This window comes from Chanodichthys erythropterus, chromosome 23 (genome assembly GCF_024489055.1).
Source record: "Chanodichthys erythropterus isolate Z2021 chromosome 23, ASM2448905v1, whole genome shotgun sequence".
Classification (NCBI taxonomy): Eukaryota; Metazoa; Chordata; class Actinopteri; order Cypriniformes; family Xenocyprididae; genus Chanodichthys; species Chanodichthys erythropterus.
In genome coordinates this window covers 15,627,108-15,654,810 of record NC_090243.1, presented here as the reverse complement: position 1 = coordinate 15,654,810, position 27,703 = coordinate 15,627,108, and the positions used below count along the sequence as shown (strand labels likewise).

Below are 27,703 nucleotides of genomic sequence, written 5' to 3'. Positions count from 1 at the left end.
GATTAATATTAAAGTTGCATTTAAATCCTCAACCTCTTTTGGCTTTGAGCTCAGTGTTAAAACACTTGTAGATGGTAGAACTACATATGACTAACCGAGATATTTCATGTGCTGCTCCTGATTCAGATTTGGCAATATGAAATGCAAGATCCATATTCATTAGGAGGAATGATAAAAAAGTGGAATAATGTGGCTCATTCGGACTGAACGCTCGGGGCATTTATTATGTACTGTTTGTACTCCTCTCAGCAGGGCTTCTGCCAACAATAATGGACTTCTAACCTGCCCATAGGGAAATATTTGTATTCCACTATCAGTATATGAAAATATGAAGTAAAAGTAAATCAAACTATTTTCAAAGTAAAATAAAAGCACTGGAGGGAGTCTCGAGTTCTGCGCTTTCATTCAAATCTCCAGTTTAACCACATTCACTCCATTGCATCCTCTGCAGGGACACCAAATGTGACGTCCGTCCAATGGCTTTTTGAAAACATGCCGGACCACCAGCATGCTGAATTCATTTACAACTACTTTAAAACCTGCGGCTCTTCGGTATCTTCAGTATAACACAATGAGTTGGGTTGAGTTGTTTTTCCTGAAGTCATCTGAGTCTCAGCAGGGAAAGGAAGCGCACAGACTGTGGAAGAAAGTGCTGTATTTCCTTTCATATAAAAGCTATTGACTCATGCACGTAGACAAGCCATTAACAGTCGTTCAATATTATTCACATTTACTTTAACATACAGTCTGTATGCGGGAAGCTGATTATATGTTATATAATGGTCAAGTCATAAGAGGATCATATAGATTACTAAGTTTTATATACATGTAGAAATGATCAATTTATATATACAGTGTGTATATATATATATATATATATATATATATAGACTATAAACTAAGCAGGATAAAAAATACACAACTTTGTCATGACCTTCAACTTCCCATCCTCCATTGCTCCTTTCTTCTTTAGTCCTGATTCATTTAAAATCTTTATCAATTGCAAGGCTTGAAGCTTGCAGCCTTCACATGCTCTATAAAGCCATCAACTCTCAAATCTCAACTCAATCTGGCTTTGACATCTACATTCATTCACTGTGAAGACGATGTCTCCGTGTCCTGGCTCGGATAAACTGTGACACGGAGATCAGAAATAACAGACAATTTCTAACATGGAGCATGCGAGATGTGATGTGCACTCATGCAGCTAATAGCAAATTATGACTGTTTAGATTAAAATCTAAATTACCTTTGACCTTTGCTTAAAGTCACTATGAAGCCAAAATTCATAATCTTTAATAAAAATAGCTTCCCCTCCCTCTTGCAGCGACATCTCTTCTCTTCTTTGATGATGTGTTTGCTGGCGCAAGGGCAGGACAACCTGTCACTCACATGAGATCGACCAATAGCAAACCACAACCATCCAATCAGTTCCTCATGGGAAAAATCAAGCCCCACCCTACATTATTTCTTGTTTGAGAAGCTGTTTCACTCAGATATAGGGAAATATATAGTCACAATAGGGAAAAAAAAACGTTCACAATTCTGTTTCATGCCTATTTTTACGTCATGATAGAATAAATTTGTTGTGTAAAGTGGCGCACCATAGAAAATAGGATTTTCCTCACTCTTTTTGAGGGAGTGATGCAGAAATTAATGTTCAGAATGCAAAAGAAAGTTTTGCCAGTAATTAGATTATTATAAGTACTTATTATGGAAGCTTGTTTCCACCATGAAAAAAAAAAAAAAAACATAATATGCGACTTTTTATCTCACAATTCTGGCTTTTTTATTGCAATTGCGAGTTTCTATCTCAAAATTCTGACTTTCTCAGAATTGCAAGATAAAAAGACACAATTGTGAATTGTGAAGTCAGAATTGTGAGTTATAAAGTCAGAATTGTGAGATATAAAGTCAGAATTGCGAGATATAAAGTCAGAATTGTGTGACATAAAGTCAGGATTGTGAGTTATAGTCAGAATTGAGTGACATAAAGTCAGAATTGCAAGTTATAAAGTCAGAATTGTGAGATAAAGTCAGAATTGTGAGATAAAGTCAGAATTGTGAGATATAAAGTCAGAATTGTGAGATATAAAGTCAGAATTGTGAGATATAAAGTCAGAATTATGGGTTGTAAAGTCAGAATTGTGTGATATAAAGTCAGAATTGTGTGATATAAAGTCAGAATTGTGAGATATAAAGTCAGAATTGTGAGATATAAAGTCAGAATTGTGTGATATAAAGTCAGAATTGTGAGATATAAAGTCAGAATTGTGAGATATAAAGTCAGAATTATGGGTTGTAAAGTCAGAATTGTGTGATATAAAGTCAGAATTGTGTGATATAAAGTCAGAATTGTGAGATATAAAGTCAGAATTATGGGTTGTAAAGTCAGAATTGTGAGATATAAAGTCAGAATTGTGAGATATAAAGTCAGAATTATGGGTTGTAAAGTCAGAATTGTGTGATATAAAGTCAGAATTGTGTGATATAAAGTCAGAATTGTGAGATATAAAGTCAGAATTGTGAGATATAAAGTCAGAATTGTGTGATATAAAGTCAGAATTGTGTGATATAAAGTCAGATTGTGTGATATAAAGTCAGAATTGTGAGATATAAAGTCAGAATTGTGTGATATAAAGTCAGAATTGTGAGATATAAAGTCAGAATTGTGTGACATAAAGTCAGAATTGTGTGATATAAAGTCAGAATTGTGAGATATAAAGTCAGAATTGTGAGATATAAAGTCAGAATTGTGTGATATAAAGTCAGAATTGTGTGATATAAAGTCAGATTGTGTGATATAAAGTCAGAATTGTGAGATATAAAGTCAGAATTGTGTGATATAAAGTCAGAATTGTGAGATATAAAGTCAGAATTGAGTGATATAAAGTCAGAATTATGGGTTATAAAGTCAGAATTGTGTGATATAAAGTCAGAATTGTGTGATATAAAGTCAGAATTGTGAGATATAAAGTCAGAATTGTGAGAAATAAAGTCAGAATTGAGTGATATAAAGTCAGAATTGTGTGATATAAAGTCAGAATTGTGAGAAATAAAGTCAGAATTGAGTGATATAAAGTCAGAATTGTGTGATATAAAGTCAGAATTGTGAGATATAAAGTCAGAATTGTGTGATATAAAGTCAGAATTGTGTGATATAAAGTCAGAATTGTGAGATATAAAGTCAGAATTGTGTGATATAAAGTCAGAATTGTGTGATATAAAGTCAGAATTGTGAGATATAAAGTCAGAATTGAGTGATATAAAGTCAGAATTATGGGTTATAAAGTCAGAATTGTGAGATATAAAGTCAGAATTGTGTGATATAAAGTCAGAATTGTGAGATATAAAGTCAGAATTGAGTGATATAAAGTCAGAATTGCAAGTTATAAAATCAGAATTGTGAGATGTAAATTCAGAATTGTGAGATATAAAGTCAGAATTGCAAGTTATAAAGTCAGAATTGTGAGATATAAAGTCAGAATTGTGAGTTATAAAGTCAGAATTGTGTGATATAAAGTCAGAATTGTGAGATTTAAAGTCAGAATTATGAGTTATAAAGTCAGAATTGCGAGATTAAAGTCAGAATTGCAAGTTATAAAGTCAAAATTGTGAGTTATAAAGTCAGAATTGTGAGTTATAAAGTCAGAATTGTGAGATACAGTATAAAGTCAGAATTGTGAGATTTAAAGTCAGAATTGTGAGTTATAAAGTCAGAATTGTGAGATACAGTATAAAGTCAGAATTGTGAGATTTAAAGTCAGAATTGTGAGATATAAAGTCAAAATTGTGAGTTATAAAGTCAGAATTGTGAGTTATAAAGTCAGAATTGTGAGATATAAAGTCAGAATTGTGAGATATAAAGTCAGAATTGCGAGATATAAAGTCAGAATTGTGAGATATAAAGTCAGAATTGTGTGATATAAATTCAGAATTGCAAGTTATAAAGTCAGAATTGTGAGTTATAAAGTCAGAATTGTGAGATATAAAGTCAGAATTGTGTGATAAGAATTGTGTGATATAAATTCAGAATTGCAAGTTATAAAGTCAGAATTGTGAGATATAAAGTCAGAATTGTGTGATATAAATTCAGAATTGCAAGTTATAAAGTCAGAATTGTGAGTTATAAAGTCAGAATTGTGAGATACAGTATAAAGTCAGAATTGTGAGTTATAAAGTCAGAATTGTGAGATACAGTATAAAGTCAGAATTGTGAGTTATAAAGTCAGAATTGTGAGATACAGTATAAAGTCAGAATTGTGAGATACAGTATAACGTCAGAATTGAGTGATATAAAGTCAGAATTGCAAGTTATAAAGTCAGAATTGTGAGTTATGAAGTCAGAATTGTGAGTTATAAAGTCAGAATTGTGAGATATAAAGTCAGAATTGTGAGATATAAAGTCAGAATTGCGAGATATAAAGTCAGAATTGTGAGATATAAAGTCAGAATTGTGTGATATAAATTCAGAATTGCAAGTTATAAAGTCAGAATTGTGAGATATAAAGTCAGAATTGTGTGATATAAATTCAGAATTGCAAGTTATAAAGTCAGAATTGTGAGATATAAAGTCAGAATTATGAGTTATAAAGTCAGAATTGTGTGACAAAGTCAGAATTGTGAGTTATAGTCAGAATTGAGTGATATAAAGTCAGAATTGTGAGATATAAAGTCAGAATTGTGAGATATAAAGTCAGAATTGTGAGATACAGTATAAAGTCAGAATTGTGAGATATAAAGTCAGAATTGTGAGATATAAAGTCAGAATTGTGAGATACAGTATAAAGTCAGAATTGTGAGATATAAAGTCAGAATTGTGAGATACAGTATAAAGTCAGAATTGTGAGATATAAAGTCAGAATTGTGAGATATAAAGTCAGAATTGTGAGATATAAAGTCAGAATTGTGAGATACAGTATAAAGTCAGAATTGTGAGATACAGTATAAAGTCAGAATTGTGAGATACAGTATAAAGTCAGAATTGTGAGATACAGTATAAAGTCAGAATTGTGAGATACAGTATAAAGTCAGAATTGTGAGATACAGTATAAAGTCAGAATTGTGAGATACAGTATAAAGTCAGAATTGTGAGATATAAAGTCAGAATTGTGAGATATAAAGTCAGAATTGTGAGATATAAAGTCAGAATTGTGAGATACAGTATAAAGTCAGAATTGTGAGATATAAAGTCAGAATTGTGAGATACAGTATAAAGTCAGAATTGTGAGATATAAAGTCAGAATTGTGAGTTATAGTCAGAATTGAGTGATATAAAGTCAGAATTGCGAGTTATAAAGTCAGAATTGTGAGATATAAAGTCAGAATTGTGAGATACAGTATAAAGTCAGAATTGTGAGATATAAAGTCAGAATTGTGAGATATAAAGTCAGAATTGTGAGATATAAAGTCAGAATTGTGAGATATAAAGTCAGAATTGTGTGATATAAAGTCAAAATTGTGAGATTTAAAGTCAGAATTATGAGTTATAAAGTCAGAATTGTGAGTTATAAAGTCAGAATTGTGAGTTATAAAGTCAGAATTGCAAGTTATAAAGTCAGAATTGTGAGATATAAAGTCAGAATTGTGAGATATAAAGTCAGAATTATGAGTTATAAAGTCAGAATTATGAGTTATAAAGTCAGAATTATGAGTTATAAAGTCAGAATTGTGAGATATAAAGTCAGAATTATGAGTTATAAAGTCAGAATTGCGAGTTATAAAATCAGAATTGTGTGATATAAAGTCAGAATTATGAGATACAGTATAAAGTCAGAATTGTGAGATATAAAGTCAGAATTGTGAGATACAGTATAAAGTCAGAATTGTGAGATATAAAGTCAGAATTGTGAGATACAGTATAAAGTCAGAATTGTGAGATACAGTATAAAGTCAGAATTGTGAGATACAGTATAAAGTCAGAATTGTGAGATACAGTATAAAGTCAGAATTGTGAGATACAGTATAAAGTCAGAATTGTGAGATACAGTATAAAGTCAGAATTGTGAGATACAGTATAAAGTCAGAATTGTGAGATATAAAGTCAGAATTGTGAGATATAAAGTCAGAATTGTGAGATATAAAGTCAGAATTGTGAGATACAGTATAAAGTCAGAATTGTGAGATATAAAGTCAGAATTGTGAGATACAGTATAAAGTCAGAATTGTGAGATACAGTATAAAGTCAGAATTGTGAGATATAAAGTCAGAATTGTGAGTTATAGTCAGAATTGAGTGATATAAAGTCAGAATTGCGAGTTATAAAGTCAGAATTGTGAGATATAAAGTCAGAATTGTGAGATACAGTATAAAGTCAGAATTGTGAGATATAAAGTCAGAATTGTGAGATATAAAGTCAGAATTGTGAGATTTAAAGTCAGAATTGTGAGATATAAAGTCAGAATTGTGTGATATAAAGTCAAAATTGTGAGATTTAAAGTCAGAATTATGAGTTATAAAGTCAGAATTGTGAGTTATAAAGTCAGAATTGTGAGTTATAAAGTCAGAATTGCAAGTTATAAAGTCAGAATTGTGAGATATAAAGTCAGAATTGTGAGATATAAAGTCAGAATTATGAGTTATAAAGTCAGAATTATGAGTTATAAAGTCAGAATTATGAGTTATAAAGTCAGAATTGTGAGATATAAAGTCAGAATTATGAGTTATAAAGTCAGAATTGCGAGTTATAAAATCAGAATTGTGTGATATAAAGTCAGAATTATGAGATACAGTATAAAGTCAGAATTGCGAGTTATAAAGTCAGAATTGTGAGATATAAAGTCAGAATTGTGTGATATAAAGTCAGAATTGTGTGATATAAAGTCAGAATTGTGAGATATTAAGTCAGAATTATGAGTTATAAAGTCAGAATTGTGAGTTATAAAATCAGAATTGTGAGATATAAAGTCAGAATTATGAGTTATAAAGTCAGAATTGTGAGATATAAAGTCAGAATTATGAGTTATAAAGTCAGAATTGCGAGTTATAAAATCAGAATTGTGTGATATAAAGTCAGAATTGTGGGATATAAAGTCAGAATTATGAGTTATAAAGTCAGAATTGTGAGATATAAAGTCAAAATTGCGAATTATAAAGTCAGAATTGCGAATTATAAAGTCAGAATTGCGAATTATAAAGTCAGAATTGTGAGTTATAAAGTCAGAATTGCGAATTATAAAGTCAGAATTGTGAGATAAAGTCGCAATTACATTTTTTTTAATTTCATGGCATCTTATAAACTCAGAATTGTAAGTTTATATCTCACAATTCTGACTTTATGACTCGCAATTCTGCTTTGATGATATCGACTTTATAACATGCAATTGCGAATTTGTATATCGCAATTCTGATAAAAAAATCAAAATTGTGAAATGTAAAGTCAGAATTGCGTAATAAAAACTCGCACTTGCGAGAAAAGAACAAAACAATAGAACAAAACTAGATTTTCTGAAAATTGTTTCTATGTGGAATGGCCCAAATTGGCAAGTCTTGAATCCATCCTTCAAGTATACGAGATTTGTTTTTGCTTGCTATCTTTTCCACCAAGTGAAAATAAGTATAAGTCTTCATAACAAAATCATCAAGCTCCTCAAAAGCTGCACAATATGATGTATCATTCATGTTCCTATCAAAAATGATGCAGTTTAATAAACTAAAGGTTCAATAGTGCAATAGTAATGACTGCCTTAGCAAACACCACAGAACAATTAACTGTATGAATATTCTGTTTTCTGCATTGAAATCAGAGGAGAAACTGAAATGACAGAGATTGTATGCCATCTGAACCTGGTCCAAATGAAGAAAAGCAAAGCTAAGGATCTTCTAGTTTAAACATCAGAGATGTTAGTGGAGAGCCGCTTTGATGCCTTTAGCTCTGAGAATTGGAGTCTCAGCCGACCGTAGCAAAGTAGCGAAAATAACTTAAATAGTTAAGCAAGAGATCCTTTTCAATTTGCTATAACTTTGTTTTGCTAGTTGAAAATCTTGACACAGTTAGAGTTTGATCCACGGATTGATTTGATTTTCACTCGTCGAAACTTTGAGATCAGATTGGCTTTCAACATTTGACTTGTCTTCTCCTTAAAAACATCAAGTCTGGAAATCAAGAACTTCTTTATTCATGAGCAGAAGATTGGATATGTGCAGGAAGGGAAGGAACCAATTTGTTTCAAGTGCTCTTACAACCCGTGGAGGTTATTAGATGTATCTGCTTCAGAGTTATATTTAGAGCTTCTGCATGCGTCCTCATCCTTTCAAAAGGCGGCATTGTTTCCTAGCGTCGCGTGGTGAGATTATAATATGATTTTGACAGCAGAGAAATAGTTTGACAGCTGGCTGAAAGGATGTGTCTTGTGTTCTCGACGCCTGTCAGATGGAAGGTAAACAAGCCACTATTAAAGAGGTCATGTTTATGCATGCATGTTTCACGATATACGTGTAGTCTGCCGTGATGCCAATGCATCTAGATGTCACTGTTACTTTCTTTACTTTGTGGTTTGATGGATTTTATGTTTTATTTAAACAGTAGCATGTGAATAATATACTTGGTACAAAATGTAACTCTGAATTGCAGTCATTATACCTCCGTTTTTCTTTGCACACTCACACTCATCTTTCTTAAAACAGGATTTCCTGGTCTGACCCAGTCTCTAGGATAGGAAAAAGCAGGCGGTACGTCACGAACAGCCTCAGTTGCCTTAGACAGGTAAGATGAGTCAGTCGAGCCCCTAAAGCGTCAGCAGCGCTCCAGCCTTTTGTTTAACATTAATGACATTGAAATTGCAAGTGACTGAATTTTACAGAAATCATTCTAATATGCTGATTTGAGTCTCAAGAAACATTCTTATCAGTGTTGACAACAGCTGCTTAATATTTTTGTGGAATCCATGATACAGTTTTTCAGGATTAGTGTTAGAGTTAGTGTTTTTAACAATAAAAATGCAGACAGCAGCTGGTATTTTAGGCTGCTGTCACTTTAAGACTGAATGCACGGATCATTTAAGATGTAACTGACTTGGATACTCAACAAGATGTCCAGTTTTGACATAATTTTGTGTGAATTTGTCTATTCAAGCGCAAGAAACCGTGAAAGAGAGCTCGATTTAGTCTTCGGATGTTTAAAATTCCCACACAGCGTGCGAGTAATGAATTGAGTTCCCTTGAGCATCTTCTTGCGCTTGAATATTTAAATTGGCGAGGCTTAAACTTTCGTGACTGTCAACTGTCCCGAGCGTCATTCATGTTTGTTTATGTTCACATTCTCACAACGTTATATTGTTAGAATACATAAAAATGTTACAGACACATTTCATATAGCTACTTGCCAACTCCAATTTTTACTCTCGTTTGCCGCTTGACAAGTGTTAATTTTATGCCCTGACTTCACCTTTTAAGCAGCAACACTAAAATCTCTTTGAGTCTAACTTTGAGTTTGGAGATTATCTTCGTTTAACTTTAGGTATTTGTTCGGCATTTATGCAGGTCTGCAAATCACTAGATAAATGTGTAATATCCAGCAAAAAACTACACAGAACTGATAACGAGATTAAATTCAAATTAAATGTGCGCTGACAACTAAATCAAAATTAAGAAATGTAGTGCAGTGCTTTGAATGGAGGATTGTCTGATTAGGAATAATTATTTGAACATCAAATACCACCTTCAAAGAGACATAAACGGGGGAAAAAGAGAGAAACTTTCGTATTTATCTGCTCTTTGAAGCTAACGATAAAGGTTTTTGCATTTAATCCCTCATTTTTTTCCCCTGGCTGTCTGCTCAGGTGCAGAATGAAAGAGAATGGGTGATTTTGTGCTGCTACTCTTCAAATGTTGGGTCTTTCTTTTGCTGACAAAAAGTGAAACCAATTAAAATCAACTCATTCTGCTGTTGCCCACAACAGAGTCCATGATGTACTCACACTTCAGCCAGTGAGGAATTAAATTGTGCACATTTGTTTCAATGGCACAATTAAAAATGTGCATGTCACAGTGTGACTGCAAGACACAAAACATCATGAAACTATTTGCGCTCTGATGTGGTTTGTCTTTTAAGTAACAAAAAAAAAAGTCAAATTCTCATCGCCTACAAGAGATCCAACAGAATTCTTGATGTCTTCTGTGCTATGCAAACATCCTCCTGTGAATGCCAGCTAATGATGGAGAACAGCAGTAAAGTGAGTGGATAAAACACTTGAATATATGCAGTTACAGTTGATCTGATATTGTGGAATTTTGAGTTTCAGTATTTGTATTATTTGGCACTCACAAACACAACATGTGATTCATGGTTAAAAAGCAGCTGCAAAGAACAAAGCAAATCTAGATGAGTTTGAACTTGTTTACCTGCTTCAGTTTACCTTTTTCTAAGCTCTGCCCCTTTTTAGGGCCCGAGCACCGATGGTGTGAGGACCCTATTGGAATTGCTCAGCCAATTATTCTTCTTCTCCAAAATGAATCACATTTTTGAGGGCCTAAACGTTCTCAAAAACTCATGAAACTTTGCACACACGTCAGAAGTGGTGAAAATTTACATCTGGTATGAGTTTCAGAATTAGGTGTGGCAAAATGGCTCGATAGCGCCACCTACAAAATTTCAATTAAGCACCCTTCGTGCTACGTTTCACGTACAGTTATGAAATTCGGTAGACGGATGTAACAACCCAATACCTACAAAAAAGCCAACAGGAAGTGAGATATTTTGAATTTTCTCTACAAAATTTTGGCAGTTTTAGCCATTTCCACATGTTGTACTGTAACTAACTCCTCCTCGAGCCTTAATCAGATCAACAGCATATTTGGTCAGTCTAATCTAAAGGCCTTTATGACGTTAAATTGCGAAGATCTAGAGTTTTCGCTGAAGGGTGTGGCCGTAGCAGCCTGCCAAAGTTCGATGTTTTGCCATGAAAGAGGAAGTTGTTGTAACTCAGGCATACAATGTCTGATCTGCCCCAAACTTCACATGTTTTATTAGAGACCTGACCTGAAGACATCTATATGCCAATGTTCAGTTGCAGTCATAGCGCCACCTGTCAGCGACAGGAAATGACATGTTTTACACTGTGATTAACTCCTCAAAGACATTTAATAATAACATCATCATATATGGTCAGTCTAATCTTAAGGCCTTAGCGACATTTAATTGCAAATATCTTGAGTTTTTGTTGAAGGGCGTGTCCGTGGCAGCCTGACAAATTCTGATGTTTCGCCATGAATGATGAAGCTCAAGCAAACAATGTCCGATCTGCTCCAAACTTCACATGTGTGATAAAGAGTCCTGGCCTAAAGACATCTATATGCCAATATTCAGTTAGTCATAGTGCCACCTGCTGGCAACAGGAAATGGAATGCTTTACACTTTAGTTTACTCTCAGAAAAACATTTTAATATGCCATGATGCACCAAACATACTAGAAATATGTTAAATCATAAAACACTTGGGTAAGTACTAATGTATGCGATTAAAGCCAAGAAACAGGAAGTTCTAGTAACTCAGGCATAAAATGTCCGATCTGCTCCAAACTTCACATGTTTGATAATAGTCCTGGCCAGAGGACATCTAAATGGCAATATTCTGGTCAAAGCGCCACCTGTTGGCAGCAGGAAGTGTGGCACTTTGAAATGACTTGTTTATATTTCTCCTGTATTTACTCGCTTGCATCCATGTCACCCACTGTTCACTGTTTTCCTGATGCCAACGGGTGGTGGTTAGCCCGGGTGCGAGGGCCCTTTCATCGCTGCTTGCAGCTTTAATTGGTTATTATTGCTCTGTAGACAGAACGTTCCATAAGAATGAACTGGAGATTTTCAGTAAAATGTGCTCATAAAGAGGTAACTAACAGTTTCATTGGTATTGAATTTTGACTTTGTAAAGTATTTATATGCCTTTTTTAAAAGTAATTGTTAAATTAAGCATCAATATGATAGATATAAATAATGATAACAATAACAAATATAGCTGCAAGCAGCAATTAAGGGGCCAATCACAACAGAAGCAAACAAGGAAGCTACCAGCAGACCATAACGGACTATGAAAACAACTGAGACAAAGACACTGCATGTCAATTTTGAAGTCAGTCAGACCAACGGTACTGCATTTAGTGCCAATTTCATGTTTCGTTCAATAATAGCGCCACCAAGTGCTGGTCCTAAACTTCTCAGACTTCTTCAGGTCATCGTGCCGATGACCCATACCAAGTTTCATAATGATACGTTCATGCGCTTATAAAATACAGCATTTTGCTACAAAAATTAAAATGGACATTCAACTCGATCTAACGAGACCAATTTTATGATTTTTTTAGACAAACCGTTCAGAAGTTATAAGCAAAAATATCCATTTTCGTATTTCCGGACCAGTAAGTGGTGCTGTGCTGAAACACAGCATGTAAAACCTCAGTTCATGCTTGTATTGACATGGACCAAATTTGAAATGAATACTACAAGGATAGATCTTAAGGATAGAGCCTTAGAGCCAAATTTTATAATTTTCCCGCAAGCAGTTCTACCAGAAAGACTTGGGAACCAAAGAAACGTTTGAATATGATTTATTCAACAGTTTGAATGTAAACAATGATAAATGATAAAGTTCTTTGGCATAGGCCTCGTCCATAGTACAATCCGGAGGGTAGCAGACGTTGCAGATCCTGCCTTAAGATGAGGGCAGGGGCGGAGTCTACCCCCGTTGTATGGACAGGGACCGACCTGGTGGTGGTGGGGAGGATGGGGGTGAACGCCGGCGATGGTATCTGCGAACACAATAGTGGGTGGGAATGCAACTTACTCAGGTGATGTGTAATGATTGGTTAGATAATGAGCAATGACGTGCATTATAGTCTTCCGGGTAGAACTTCTGCTAAACGCTCCCATTTCTATGGGCTGTCATAGACTTACAGAGCAGAAGAAGAAGAAGAACGGCAACGGATACAATAGGTGCTTGACCCTAATAATAACGACTTAAATTTGGTCTATTCTACATAAAAAAACTGCTGTAAATATAGCAAATAAGTGACTTTTGGGGGTTGTATGGAAAAGATCTATGTGAAAATTCTTGTATTAACATAATAACACCAGAACAGATAGAACGACATGAAGATGAGTAAATAATGACAAAGTTTACATGTTCCAGACACATAACAGCTTTAAATTACCAGCAGTGTTGTTCAAAGCAGCTCTGGTGGCACATCGTCACGTTGCAGTGGTATATATAAAATAATCAACACCTTGTGTTTATAGAAGCCTGCAAAAAAGATCATTTATTAGTCTATATTAAGCTTCCCTCTCTAGTGGCATATGAATATGAAATTCAATTCACACAGATGCCACCGAACTGGTATGAATAATAAAAACAGTTAATCTTTTCTTTAATTAAATGTCTCTCTCAAGCCTCATTGCAGTATGGGAAAAGACCCACTGGTGTATAAAACAAACCTAATTAATTCAGATTCTTTCTCAACGGCAAGTTTGTTTACTTGCGCAGTGTCTATCATTTTGAGTGAATGAGTGTCTTCAGGTCACAAAAAAGAAAAAGAAAATGAAATTTGGGGCAGTGAACAAGGAGACATTTCTGTGTAAAAGTTCATTGTGTGATGTTCAGAAAAGAAATGAAATGTATTTCTCCCTTCATTCCTGTGCTCATCGTATGTTTCATAAAAGAGATGTTTAATTAAATCATGTTTCAAGGATGTTAAGAGATAGATGTTCCTAATTGGTCTCCCGGAAATACGTGCAAGCGTTCAACATTCTGCTGCTGTGTAAATCGGTTTAGAAGAACAAGGAGAATATATTGTGCAAACTTGTAGCTGTCTGCTCAGTAAAGCCGGTCTTAAGGAACAAGCGCTATATGCTTTCTTTGAATCCCACTGGGAATTGCAGAGTGAACACGCTTGACAATGCAGCTGAAACAATTAATTAGTGAAAATCCTGTGCTGCATGTGTCATGCTTTGCAGAATTAATTAATATGTATGCTTTCAATACGCTCCCGGTCTCCACGGGCTTGTACAGTGTTTCTCAGGTCACCTGCTAGACTGCAATAAAACCTGCAAGATAAAAATCACCAACATCCAAATTATAATTTGCTTTTCTCCTTTCCAGTATCAGAAATGGTCCAAGATCCCCCCTGAGACGACAGCTTAATTTTTCAATGTAGCCTGATTACCATCTCCTCCACTCACGGTGTGTTACACTAAATGAACTGAGACTGCAATTAAAAAAATCTGTTTAAATTTTCTTCACTAATGATCTTATGCTAGTTATGCCACTCATTGTATCTGACTGGGCTGATATTTATCGACACACAGCATTAATATCAACTAAAATAGCCCCCCCAAAAAACAATCTAGCTACTTATTTTCTTATCCTGATGAATACTCATGTTGTTTGACTTTTTATCATATGTGGAATACAAAATTTGTGCAAAGTGTGCATGGTGCTTGATTAAATGAATATGCACTATGTTTGACTTCAGTAAATCAACTGGTGTCTTGTCACCAATTGTGCTGTGAGTTTTGAATATGCACAAGCACAAATGAGATTTGAGAGCTGCAGTGGATGTTGTAGATTTATGTGCATAATGTTCCTGACTTTAGAAGACTTGGAATACAGCCATATGGACCATTTTTATGGTGCGTTCATCTTTGTGAGCTTATTTGTCATTTTAAAGCTTGACAGCCTGGTTACTATGTTTTTGTTACAAAATAGCAGCATACACATTGTTCAAACCATCTACTTTTGTGCTCCTCAGAAGAAATAAAGTCATAGAGCTTTGGAACGACATGAGGGTGAGTAAATTATGATTTTTCATTTTTCAAGTGCTATTATTATGCTATTTTAAAGGGTTAGTTCACCCAAAAAGGAAAATTATGTCATTTATTACTCACCCTCATGTCATTCGCTCATCTTCAGAACACAAATTAGGATATTTTTGATAAAATTCATTTTAAAAAGACATTTTTAAAACAGTTCATGTGACTACAGTGGTTCAACCATAATTTTATAAAGCGAGGAGAGTACTTTTTGTGCGGCAAAAAACAAAAAACAAAATAGCGACTTTATTCAACAATATCTCTTGATGGGCAATAGGGCTGCACGATATATCGCATGAGATTGTCAAGCGCATTTCGTCAGTAAAGCCGGTTCCCTGATTACCGCTAAATCGCCATCACCTGCTTTCAAATGGAGCGGTATTTAATAGACAGAGCCGTAGTTCACTGACAAGCTACACAATATCACGTTCATTATCGAAGGCGATTCATCTGCGATATGAACGTGATATTGCGTGGCTTGTCAGTGAACTACGGTCTATTAAATGCCGCTTCATTTGAAAGCAGATGATGGCGATTTAGTGGTAATCAGGGAACCGGCTTTGCTGACGAAATGCGCGTGACAATCGTATGCGATATATCGTGCAGCCTTAATGGGCAATTTTAAAACAATGCTTCATGAAGCTTCAAAGCTTTATGTATCTTTTGTTTCGAATCAGTGGTTCAGAGTGTGTCTCAAACTGCCAAAGTTACGTGAACTATTGATATTTCAAAACATTTATGAAGTAAGGAAGCCTCGTTTAACACTCTGAGGTCTGACGGTATCGCCGGCGATACCACCGTGGTTTTTTTCTTATCAGTGTGAAAGAGACTCAAAATACTCCGTCAATGTTGCACATACAATTAAGAGTTATACACCATTTTAATCTGTGGAATATCTTCTTTCATTTGTGTACACTCAGAGTAAAAACAGAATTTTGTGCTTTTTGTAAAATAAAGAAAACTAACATGATGCGTGATTTCTCCTCTCCCTCTGAACGAACTCCAATCTGATAGTTCTCAGAAAATGAACTGTAACTTAGTGAATACTAATGACAAAAAAATTACACTTATGTCTAAAAAAACGTTAAGATGTCAGGTTTTAAATCATGTAAGTCAAATCGAAAACAAACCTTCTGTGTTTATGTAATCTGTATGAAAAGAGAGCCATGTCAGAAATCCGTGATTCAGCTCATTATCTGCTAATGCGGCCACGCCCACGGAGCCAGCGCTATTCAGACGCAAATTCAGTCAATACATGCATTTATTATCTCAATCGTGTATTTATTGTCTTGAAAAGTGTTTATCTGGATGTAAAAGTCATGGTTAGCGATCTCTAGAAGACATGCAGTTACTTCCTGTTTACTTGTCTTCTACAGATGAAGTTTAGATGAGTTTTTGTTTCTTTAGCGCCCTCCTGCTGCTGTATGAATTGGAAACTCCATTCATGGAATAGCCTCTTCTTCTTTTAGATGAATTTGTGGACTAAAATGCACAGAGCGCCCTCCGACTTCAAGGATGAATTGAAAACACCAGCGCTCATAGTAATGACAGTGAATATTAAATAAAAATAACTCCTCTGTATAGAAAATTGACATAAGCATATGAGAATCCAATATTTCTCCAAATGTGCATGCTTTTAAACTAAAAGCCTATATTCAGACTCTTTGCATCACAGAAATACATTATATTTTAAAGTATAATATAAAACCATTACTTTATATTGTAATAATATTTTTCTGTATGTTTCATATATCATAATGAGCTTGAGACATCACAGAAGGTTTTTTTTTCACAGCCTACCTGACTGAAATGCCTCATTAATATGCAAGTCATTTCAGCTCATTACTATCCAATTCTTTTGTCTTCTCAGGTGAGAATGGCCCATTTTCAGTGGTGATTCACGCCTCCTCGCATACTGTGTTTCTTGGCAAAAAGTGTCTTACAAAAACTAAATCAATATATTGTTAAATATGAAGGAGTAGGCAGCATAATTTTTACATAATTTTGAAGCAAAAACTCTAGTCTACAACCTCCAATACCCTAAAGTCTTATGAACACAGATTTATTATACTTTTTTTGGCCTTATTTCAGTGACTTAAGTTTTTTGTTTTTTCAACAACCACGCATAAATGTTATTCCTTCAAAAACACAAACATGTACATACATGTTCCTCACATATTATTGTAGCCTAGTTTGTGCTGAATACAGTGTAATGACACTTTTTCCATTAATATGTTTATGAACAACTGAAAAAAGCACAAATGTCAGGGCATGTCAAAAGTTCTCCAGGCCCCAAATCAGCCTCAGACTCCAGAGGGTTAATGAAATCACGTGATTTTGCCTCTCCGAACCACTTATTCGAAACAAAAGATTCGTAAAGCTTCGAAGCTTCATGAAGCTTCATTATTGTATCAATTAGAGCCCGAGTCCTCATCCTTTGGAAGGGTGAACATGATATCACCAAGTACAACATGTACCTGGATCAGCATCTTTAATGATCCTAAAACAACATTCCAATCATCCAATCAGATTTGCAGGAAAAGTTTACAGTTTATGTCAAGTTTAGGCTTACAGCTATGGTTAGGTGCTTCTACATTAGTGTTATTCAGCATTTTCCTCTGATTTTAGGAATAAGATATGGGTCGGGTTAGGACTACATTTTCGGACAGGAATGTTGTCCCAGGATCAACAAAATATGGCAAAATCACGGTGACCGGAAGGTCACGCAAAGTGGATTTGCTTTCACAGCTCAGAAAACAGCGTCTTCTCGACATGTCGGCAACACGAACCAAACACTTCCAGGCCTCAGCTACAACTACAGTGTTTGAGGGCGGGTCAAAGAGGGCGGGTCGCTGTTCGTGTACAGCCAATCAAGACCATAGACTGGAAGTAAGATTGGAACGAACTACTGACGACTCGTTTCAGGTATTTCAGAATCAGTTCGTTCTTTTGGGAGACAATAACTCCATTTATCGGGCACTTTGATCTTTGAAACTTTACCGAAACAGCTATATTACACACTACATGAAAGGTAATGTCCGAAAAAGCATAATAGGGGCACTTTAAGACTTCAGTACATAAAATCTGTTATAAGTAGTCAAACTGTTTTCATGTCATATGCTTTCTTAACGGACTGAAAGAAATAAAATTGTGCTTATTTATTTGCTTTTAAAGAGCAAAGGTGATCTTGTTTTTCAGGATACGTCTCCTTTAAGGTAACAACAGCTGCTTGGTGTGTAGATGAGATTTGTTGGCATCTAAACTCCATATGGGGAGATTGTCCTAAACAGGCATTTTCATTCTGTCTTCCTTCTAAAATATTTCAATCATTATTGGTGTCAATTAGCAGTGGATCAGTCAGAGGACCATAATCCTATCTGACATGCTAATTTGAGAGCTGGAAAACTGCCAGTTGCCACTAAGTAGGTCATGACTGCAGTTTCAGTGCAGCGGTGCGGCAGGTCAGTGAATGAACGGCCACCTGCTTTTCAGAGTTTAACCCTGTCTCTGAAAAAACATCCATGACAGGATGCATGATGGGAAACTCTGAATTCAGTGCATATATTGTTCTTAAAATGTCATTAAATGAACTCATGATTGCTTGATGTGGGTGGTTTAGCATGAAAATAACTTCTTAAAACGCAAACAGCTCTAGATGTCTCCCAGTGGAATGTGCCAGCTCGTTTCATTCCAAGCAGGAAATAAAAATTATAAATAAAACATAATTATTCCTATAATAGGAATGCTATGTGTGTATATATATATATATATATATATATATATATATATATATATATATATATATATATATATATATATACACACACACATATATATAACACAAAACTAACTTGGCTGGTGACTTTACCGGGCATAAATAAATATATATTAAGCAGCAGGTATATATATATAAGGCTACTGTCACTTTAAGAGCGAATGCGTGGATCCAATATACTGATATACATATGGTTTCTTTCTCAACTGTTTATGTTCACTTAAGACATGACTATCTTTACGAGGATACTCGTCAATATGTGCATTTTCAAGCACAAGAAGACGTGAAAGAGAGTCTAAGATGCATATTTCTGGGCGTGCGCTTCGGTTTGCGGACAGAAATCTTCCCATACAGCGAGTAACGAATTGAGTTCCCCTTCGAGGCGTCTTCACTTTGAATATTTCAATTGGCAAGGCTTAAACGTTTATGACGACGCAGCACTGGCCCATCAACTGTCCCGAGCGTTGTTCACATTTGTTCATGTTCTCACAACATTGCATTGCTAGAATTTATAAAAATATTACCGGCCAACTGGCGATTAACACTTTCGTTTCATATACTTTCCAACGCCCCTCAATGTTTAAGACGTGGTTACAGCCTTGATTACTCTGAAAATGTGATCCTCTACCCACCCTCATCTCATTCCAAACTCATTTGACTTTTATCCTATTTCATTGACACAAAGCTATAATTTGTCTGGATTTGAACTTGTTCCTTTGCATGCTTAATGAAAACTCTAGCAGTAGACTAACTAACATGTCTTGCTCTCATATAAATAAGAATACAATGTTAAAATGTGTGTTGTTTTATCTCGGTTAAGTGAGCGAGAACTAAATAACCCAAGGCTGAGTGAGTTTCAAGACCACCAACCTCAAAATTCCTAACCCTTTGAAATGCTTGATAACCAAATTAATGAAATACATCTTTATCAAACAGGTCAGGACGTACCCTCCATCCGCCAGCATTTTCGAGGAAGAGACTCATGGGAAGGCTGAAACCTGATTTAAAGTAAATGACTGAAAAGCAGTGCCAGACGTCCTCCGTTTTCCACCACGAGCAAGCTTTGAGGATACGAGTGGCTCATTGCATCAATCAAGGGCAGCAATTTTTGTCAGATTTTGATTTTATGGAATATATGAATATAATCATCTCCCTGAGAGTCTTTCTGACTTGTATAAACAGAGCACTTTGTGGCCACAGTTGACTGACAGTAGCTATGAACCTTGTTTGATCAGTTAGTTCAGGATGAAGGCTCTTTAGTAATACTTAACATGTTTGAATACAGAAAAAAAGACTGAATGAAAGAAACATTGACAAAATTCACTTCATAGAGTGTTACTATGGCAACCAAAAGCTCTCAACAATGACAGAATGCATAGAGAGAAGAGCACTTTAAACTGCAGAAGGGCACTTCTGATGTCACCGGGAAGTAATAAAGTGGTTACTGTAATGAACTCCAGAGGGAAGGTTGAACCGAGAGAATAAACCCATAAATACTTAATACCTTACATAGCATTTGCCATTTAACCAAATCTAGTCTTTTTAAAGTGTGTGCATCGAACGCGTTCTAAAGCTCAGCAAGGCTAAAAGCCACTAAATGAGGATATTAAAACTTGGCGGAACAATATTGTGTAGCCACGCCCAATTAATCTCCACTTTGTTTCAGTTGGACCAATTTCATGCTCCTCTGATCAGACAAAACACTCGCAGACCTGCCACTTTACCAGCCGCTGAGAACCCCGACCAGGCATCGGTGATTAGTGAGGCTGCATTTCCAAGAGTGGATACTTCCTTCTGAACTGCGCTGTGCGCCATATGTTTGCGAGCAACTGGAGCAACGACACTGGCAGGAGGAGCCCAGGTTGTGAGGCAAGAGAAGATTCCAGAACACACAGTCATTATGCAAAGGATACAGGTATTATAGCAAAAAGCAGTTCTACCAGAAAGACTCGGGAGGCAAAATAACATAATGATGAAATGTATTAACAACCAGAAAGCTATACAGATAAAGTTCTTTGGCGTAGGCCCGGTCCGTAGCACGCATCCGTGAATAAAGGCAGGGGCGTAGCCGACCCCCCACAGGGATATAGACAGGGATCATCCTGGTGGTGGTGGGGAGGATGGAGGTGGAGGTTGGCGTCAGCATCTGCGAACTCAGATAAGTGTAAGTACCAATGCTTTATACCTGAGTGTTCAATAATGATTAATTAGATCTGATCTAATGAATGACGTAACATTAGAGTCTTCCCGGCAGAACTTACGCTAGAGCTCACATTTATCATGTTGGAGAAAATAACCAAAAATTATTTGTAAGAACAGATCCTGCTGAAGCTTTTGATATAGTTCAATTAGGGTAAATGTCAACACTCAGTTTAAAAGTGTAGTTTTTCTTTAATTATAGTGCCCCCTAGCATTGGAAATTGATGAAATTTGGCATGCATCGTAAGAATGTCCTATTGTTCATGTGTACCAAATTTTAAGAGGTTTGGACTTTGCACTCACAAGATACGTGACTTTGCAGTTTGATACACGCTCCGAACCACTGATTTGAAACAAAAGATTTGTAAAGCTTCAGAACTTCATGAAGCAGTGTTTTGAAATCGCCCATCACTAGATATTGTTGAATAAAGTCGTTATTTTGTTTTTTTGGTGCACAAAAAGTATTCTCGTCACTTCATAACATTAAAGTTGAACCACTGTAGTCACATGAACTGTTTTAAATATGTCTTTAGTCGCTTTCTGGGCATCTGAAAGTGTTAATTATCTTGCTGTCAATGGAGGCGTCACTAAAGCCCCAGGTATACTTCGGCCGTCCGCGTTCGTGCACCGTCTGCATGGCGTAATTTTCGTCATGTGGAGGGCTCGCGGCTGGCCGCACACCCTGGCCGCGCGCAGGCCAAATTTCAAGACCTTGCGGACAGTCCGCGTGCAACAGTGCATGCGCAAGCAGTATAGAAGAGTCCACTAGGTGGCAATACGCACATTATTGAGCACAGTATTCAGCCGTCAAAGATGAGTTTGAAAAAAGAGAAAAACACGACAATGCACAGCGAACTTGACCAGCGTTTGTGCGAAGAGATTAGAAAGTAACCACATTTGTACAATTCATGTTTGAAAGAGTACAAAGACGTGTTTAGGGCAGCAAATTCATGGAGGGGGATAAGTAAAATATGGGAAAGGATGCACTTCTTTTCTTCTCCGATCATGCCCAGTGAATGTCACGTTGATGACACGACTCAGTGCTGCTCTCCGATGTCTGGTAGAGCATAGAAAAAAAAACTGTACTGCGCATGTGACGAACGCGGTCATCCGCGGTGTGGTATACTTTGAAAGACGTGCGGACGTGACTCCGGGCACGGAAAGTGAAGTATACCCAGGGCTTAAGTCATCAGATTTTATCAAAAATATCTTAATTTGTGTTCTGAAGATGAACGAAAGTCTCATGGGTGTGGAACGACATGAGGGTGAGTAATTAATGACAGAATTTTCGTTTTTGGTTGAACTAACCCTTTTTTTTGGAGGTTTTGGAGTGTAAACAAACATGCTTTATCAATTACACAAATTTTATTTACACAATCATTTCCACCAAATTATGCAAAAGGTGTAAAACTACATGAAATTCTAGCTATTAAATGAACCTTAGGAAGACAAAAGAGTGGGTCACTTTATTCTAATGTTAAAAATGTAATTTTGATGCATAGTGGAAATGACATTTGTTGGTTTCCACTACGAATCAAACAATTCTTTTATGCAATTTTAGTGTATATTAATGAAACTAGTTTGTTAGGAGAGTTTAAATCCACAAGGTTAAAAGCACCCATAGTTGAATAAACGCATAAACAATGAGACACAATAAGAATTAAATGAAGTGGCCTTGAAGGTATCAAGAAAACAAAGGTCATGGAGTATACTTCCTGTCTCTAATGATGTCTTTGCGAATCGCTCTTTCCCGGACTGCCACAGTGAAGGGCTATTATAGGGACGTCTGAATGGGAACATTAGCTCACAGATACAGCAATTAGCTTGATGATGGTGGACATAAAAAGCCTTAGAGCGGAAAACGGCTTCGCGACTCTGTTTTGGCAACCTGTCCTGCTTTTGTCATGTAGTTTCCATGGAAATGTTGTGATATCCATTCCGCCATTTGTTTACCTCAAGTCCTTACATCCAATTATTTCAGTCATCAGAATGTGACATTCCGAGTTATTTTGAGAAATGCAGCGTGTCAGTGGCTGACTTCAATTAATCCCGTGCTCAGGAGTTGCTTTTCGCTCCGGTATTCTTTGGTCCTAATTAATTGGAAGCAGAATGAATTTGTACAATCGCGGAATGGCACAGGGACAATAAATTGGCATTCCGGAGAGTACCTGAAGAGGGGGGTTGAAGCAATACCTGATGGGAAGGAGGAGGGGTTTCACTGCACGAGCAACAGCAGGACAGGGAAAGAATAGCGCTGATATAAGCTTTGGTTTACCTGCTTCAACACCAACAGCTTTAGTGTGAGATGTTTTAAGCTCTATAAGCTATCTATCTATTTATCTATCTACACACACACATTAATATATATATATATATATATATATATATATATATATATATATATATATATATATATATATATATATACAGTACAGTCCAAGACCACTAAGATTTTTAATTTTTTTAAAAGAAGTTTCGTCTGCTCACCAAGGCTACATTTATTTCATTAAAAATACAGTAAAAACAGTAATATTGTTAAATATTATTACAATTTAAAATAATTGTTTTCTATTTGAATATATTTCACAAAGTAATTTATTCCTGTGATTCAAAGCTGAATTTTCAGCATCATTACTCCAGTCTTCAGTGTCACATGATCCTTCAGAAATCATTCTAATATGCTGATCTGCTGCTCAAGAAACATTTAATGTGTACAATTGTACAAAATATTTGTGTACAATATTTTTTTTCAGGATTCTTTGATGAATAGAAAGTTCAAAAGAACAGTGTTTATCTGAAATCTAATCTTTTGTAACATTATACATTTCTTTACTGCCACTTTTGATTGATTTAATGCATCCTTGCTGAATAAAAGTATACATTTCTTTAATTTCTTTTCAAAAAAATAAAAATACAAATTTTTACTGACCCAAAACTTTTGAACGGTAGTGTATAATGCTACAGAAGCTTTGTATTTCAGATAAATGCTGTTCTTTTGAACTTTCTATTCATCAAGGAATCCTGAAAAAAAAAGTACACAACTGTTTTCAACATTGAAAATAATCATAAATGTTTCTTGAGCAGCAGATCAGCATATTAGAATGATTTCTGAAGGATCATGTGACACTGAAGACTGGAGTAACGATGCTGAAAATTCAGCTTTGCATCACAGGAATAAATTACTTTGTCAAATATATTTAAATAGTACACAGTTATTTTAAATTGTAATAATATTTCACAATATTACTGTTTTTTTACTGTATTTTTAATTAAATAAATGTAGCCTTGGTGAGCAGACAAAACTTCTTTTAAAAACATTAAAAATCTTAGTGGTTCCAAACTTTTGGACTGTACTGTATATATATATATATATATATATATTTAACACCAGTTAAACAGCGTCCTTTTGAATTCAGTAACCAAAGTGGAGGCGTTTCACAGACAGGAAATCCCACTATCAGTATGCATGTATATGGGGATACATTTTAATGTATCATAATCCTTAATCCTGTCAGGTAAAGAGCACAAATCCTTTTAAATATGACAATGGTGATAAGAGCACAAAACATGTTTATAACAGAATCACACATGCTGGATTGTTGGGCTAAGGGAGCTCTAGGAACATAAGGCCACATTCTGGAAGCTCATTAATTACGGACATGCTGACGGATGAGTGTCCCAAGCGTCACGTTTGCTGTTTGTTAAGGGCAGAACCTTTGAAGGTGGAGAGAGGAGCGGGTGTGGGTAACTGGCCCTCAGCAGGAGGAATGCTGGGACTTTGGTGCAGTTGTCTTTCATCTCTCAGAGCCAGCTGAGCTTTCTTTAGTAAAGGTTTGATTTTAACAAGGGCTGTTAGTGAGAGAGACCTTATACCTTCCTAAACTCAACCAGCAGGAATCCAGCAGCGTGCAGCATATTGCTTTGCATATTGTAGTCGGTTAATAATAATTAAAAAAATAAAAGCTTTCGCAGCTGGTGAACTAAACTGAAAGAGCAGACAACAGGACTATTTGCTCCAGTATTAATGTCTGATATGAAATCTGGGATGCAAAAATTAAAATTAGAGATGGTTGTAACTGAAAACTTTTGCATTCATTCATGCATATAAAGTACAGATTAAAAAGTTGAAAAAGAATTTATGGGTTTTAACGTCTGTACTTTTAAATGAATGGGTCAGATGTGGTTGCTCAAGTTCAAGTTTGTAACTGTATATTTCATTGTGCAGGAGGTGCCACATTATTTTATGAATCAAATGCATAACAAACCCAGATTATTGTTCTTTTATGTAATTATAGCTTTCTTTAGGAATGCTTTACTTGGAGAGAATACTGGCTCGGGCCAACAATGCTGCCAAGACTGATGATTTATTGATAGAATTATTATTATTTTTTTTTTTTAAGTATTTAGAAAGTAAAGCATTTAGAAAGTAAAAAGAATGAAAAAGTATTTAGAAAGAGAAATAAAATAACTATTTAAAAGGATTTTTATTAGATTAGGTTAAAATTTGTATTTAATAATATTAAATAACATTATATATATATATATATATATATATATATATATATATATATATATATATATATATATATATATATATATATATATATATATAATGTTAAAAGGTTAAAATTTTAAAAATAAGATTAGGTTAAAATTTGTATTTAATAATATTAAATAACATTATTTATATATATATATATATATATATATACACACACACACACACAGTCAAACCAATAATTATTCAGACATTTTTGATATTTTTGATATATTTTTACTAGTGGATGCAGGACACTATAGTTCATTTATGTAAGTGAGGATAGCAAAATAAAGTAAACTGTGACATATTATACCCAAAAATTCTTCATGCAGTGGACTACCAGTAAAATTGATAAAAATGTGATGTCTCGTGCTTATACTTTAATGAGTGCTAGACATCACTTCCATTGTCAGAGCGCGATCAGACCTCACTAAGCGAATGCTGAACGCAGTTGGACATAGTGGTGTTTTAGAGGTAAAAATGATATAAATACTGTTTGGTTTCTCACACAAACTGATCGTTTCGTGTCTTAGGACATCAGTGTGTTGTCACGAGCCGCAGGGTTTAATTTGGATTTGTCTAAGCAAGTTTTATTTACTCTTATAAAAGAAGTTCCCATTGACCCACATTATACAGCTGACAGACCACAACGGTTGGAGTTAAAAATCATCATTTGTGTTCTACTGAAGAAACAAAGTCACCTACATCTTGGATGCCCTGATAAAAAAGCAGATAAACATCAAATTTTCATTTTTGGGTGAACTATCCCTTTAAGATATTTTTTTTCTGACGCAGTTTAACTCTGAGATCTTGTCATATTTTACTACCATTTTTTTTTTAACTAAAGTGAACAAACTGAATGAAATGTTCAAGGTGTCTGAATAAATTTTGGTTTGACTGTATATAAATACATATATATTTTAATATATGTAAAAGTAATTCATATTTATTACACAATACATATGTATTACATTTACATATATTAAAATATATAATGTATTTAAAGGATTAGTTCACTTTCAAATGAAAATTAGCCCAAGCTTTACCCTCAAGCCAGGTGTATATGACTTTCTTATTTCTGATGAACACAATCGGAGAAATATTAAAGGTGCCCTAGAATCAGAATTTGAATTTACCTCGGCATAGTTGAATAACAAGAGTTCAGTACATGGAAATGACATACAGTGAGTCTCAAACTCCATTGTTTCCTCCTTCTTATGTAAATCTCATTTGTTTAAAAGACTTCCGGAAAACACTCGGATCTCAACATAACACCGACTGTTACGTAACAGTCAGGATCATTAATATGTATGACCCCAATATTTGCATAATGCCAGCCCATTTGACGTATTAGACAAGGAAAGGCAGTATTAAGGTCTGGATCTGTGCACAGACAACGTAAGCCAGCAAGAACAATAGTGAAAAATGGCAGATGGAGCAATAATAACTGACATGATCCATGATATCATGATATTTTTAGTGATATTTGTAAATTGTCTTTCTAAATGTTTCATTAGCATGTTGCTAATGTACTGTTAAATGTGATTAAAGTTACCATCGTTTCTTACTGTATTCACGGAGACAAGAGAGTCGTTGCTATTTTCATTTTTAAACACGTTCAGTCTGTATAATTCATAAACACAACTTCATTCTTTATAAATCTCTCCAACAGTGTAGCATTAGCCGTTAGCCACAGAGCATAGCCTCAAACTCACACAGAATCAAACGTAAACCATCTAAATAAATACTTTACTCACATAATTCGAAGCATGTATACAGCATGCATGACGAACATCTTGTAAAGATCCATTTTGAGGGTTATATTAGCTGTATGAACTTTGTTTATGCAATGTATAGTCGAGAGCTCGTGGGGCAGAGGGAACGCATCTCTTAAAGGGGCCGTGCTGAAAAAATCAGTGCATAGTTAATGATGCCCCAAAATAGGCAGTTAAAAAAATTAATAAGAAAAAAATCTATGGGGTATTTTGAGCTAAAACTTCACAGACACATTTAGGGGACACCTAGGACTTATATTACATCTTGTAAAAAAACAATCTAGGGCACCTTTAATAAATATCCTGATGCATCCGAGCTTTATAATGGCAGTGAGCGTTACCAAAGGAGTATGAGCTGAAGAAAGTGCCTCCATCCACATCTCAAATCAACATCTATTAATCAAAGTAATGCATTCATTATTTAATATATTTATATGCATCTTTATACTTTAAACGTTTAGGAAGCTGAAGCTGATGTAAACAGTCCACCACCCACAATGTGTCTCAGTTTACCAGCTCAATTAGTTTGACATGTGAGGCTGTTACTGTCTGAGCTCCATCGGGGCTGTTGGATGTGTAGAGTGTTTACCTCTTTATAAATAGAATGTGTGCTTA

The 27,703-nt window shown here is 35.2% G+C and overlaps 1 protein-coding gene across 10 annotated transcripts in view; it reads left to right on the top strand.

The window, feature by feature from the left end:
• Positions 1 to 27,703, top strand: part of LOC137014249 (uncharacterized) — a 48,702-nt gene that overhangs the window by 9,035 nt on the left and 11,964 nt on the right. For 4 of the 10 annotated variants that reach the window (XR_010893831.1, XR_010893832.1, XR_010893825.1 and 1 more), the window contains exons 2-6: positions 8,626 to 8,704; positions 14,090 to 14,170; positions 14,739 to 14,775; positions 17,428 to 17,724; positions 19,511 to 20,738. Coding sequence is in view for 2 of the 10 variants with exons in the window: in XM_067378455.1 (XP_067234556.1) it covers positions 19,511 to 19,576 (66 nt within the window). In the remaining 8 variants the exon portion in view is untranslated. The remainder of the gene's footprint in view (positions 1 to 8,625; positions 8,705 to 14,089; positions 14,171 to 14,738; positions 14,776 to 17,427; positions 17,725 to 19,510; positions 20,739 to 27,703) is intronic. The other 6 variants (XR_010893826.1, XR_010893828.1, XR_010893829.1 and 3 more) reach the window with 6 other exon arrangements.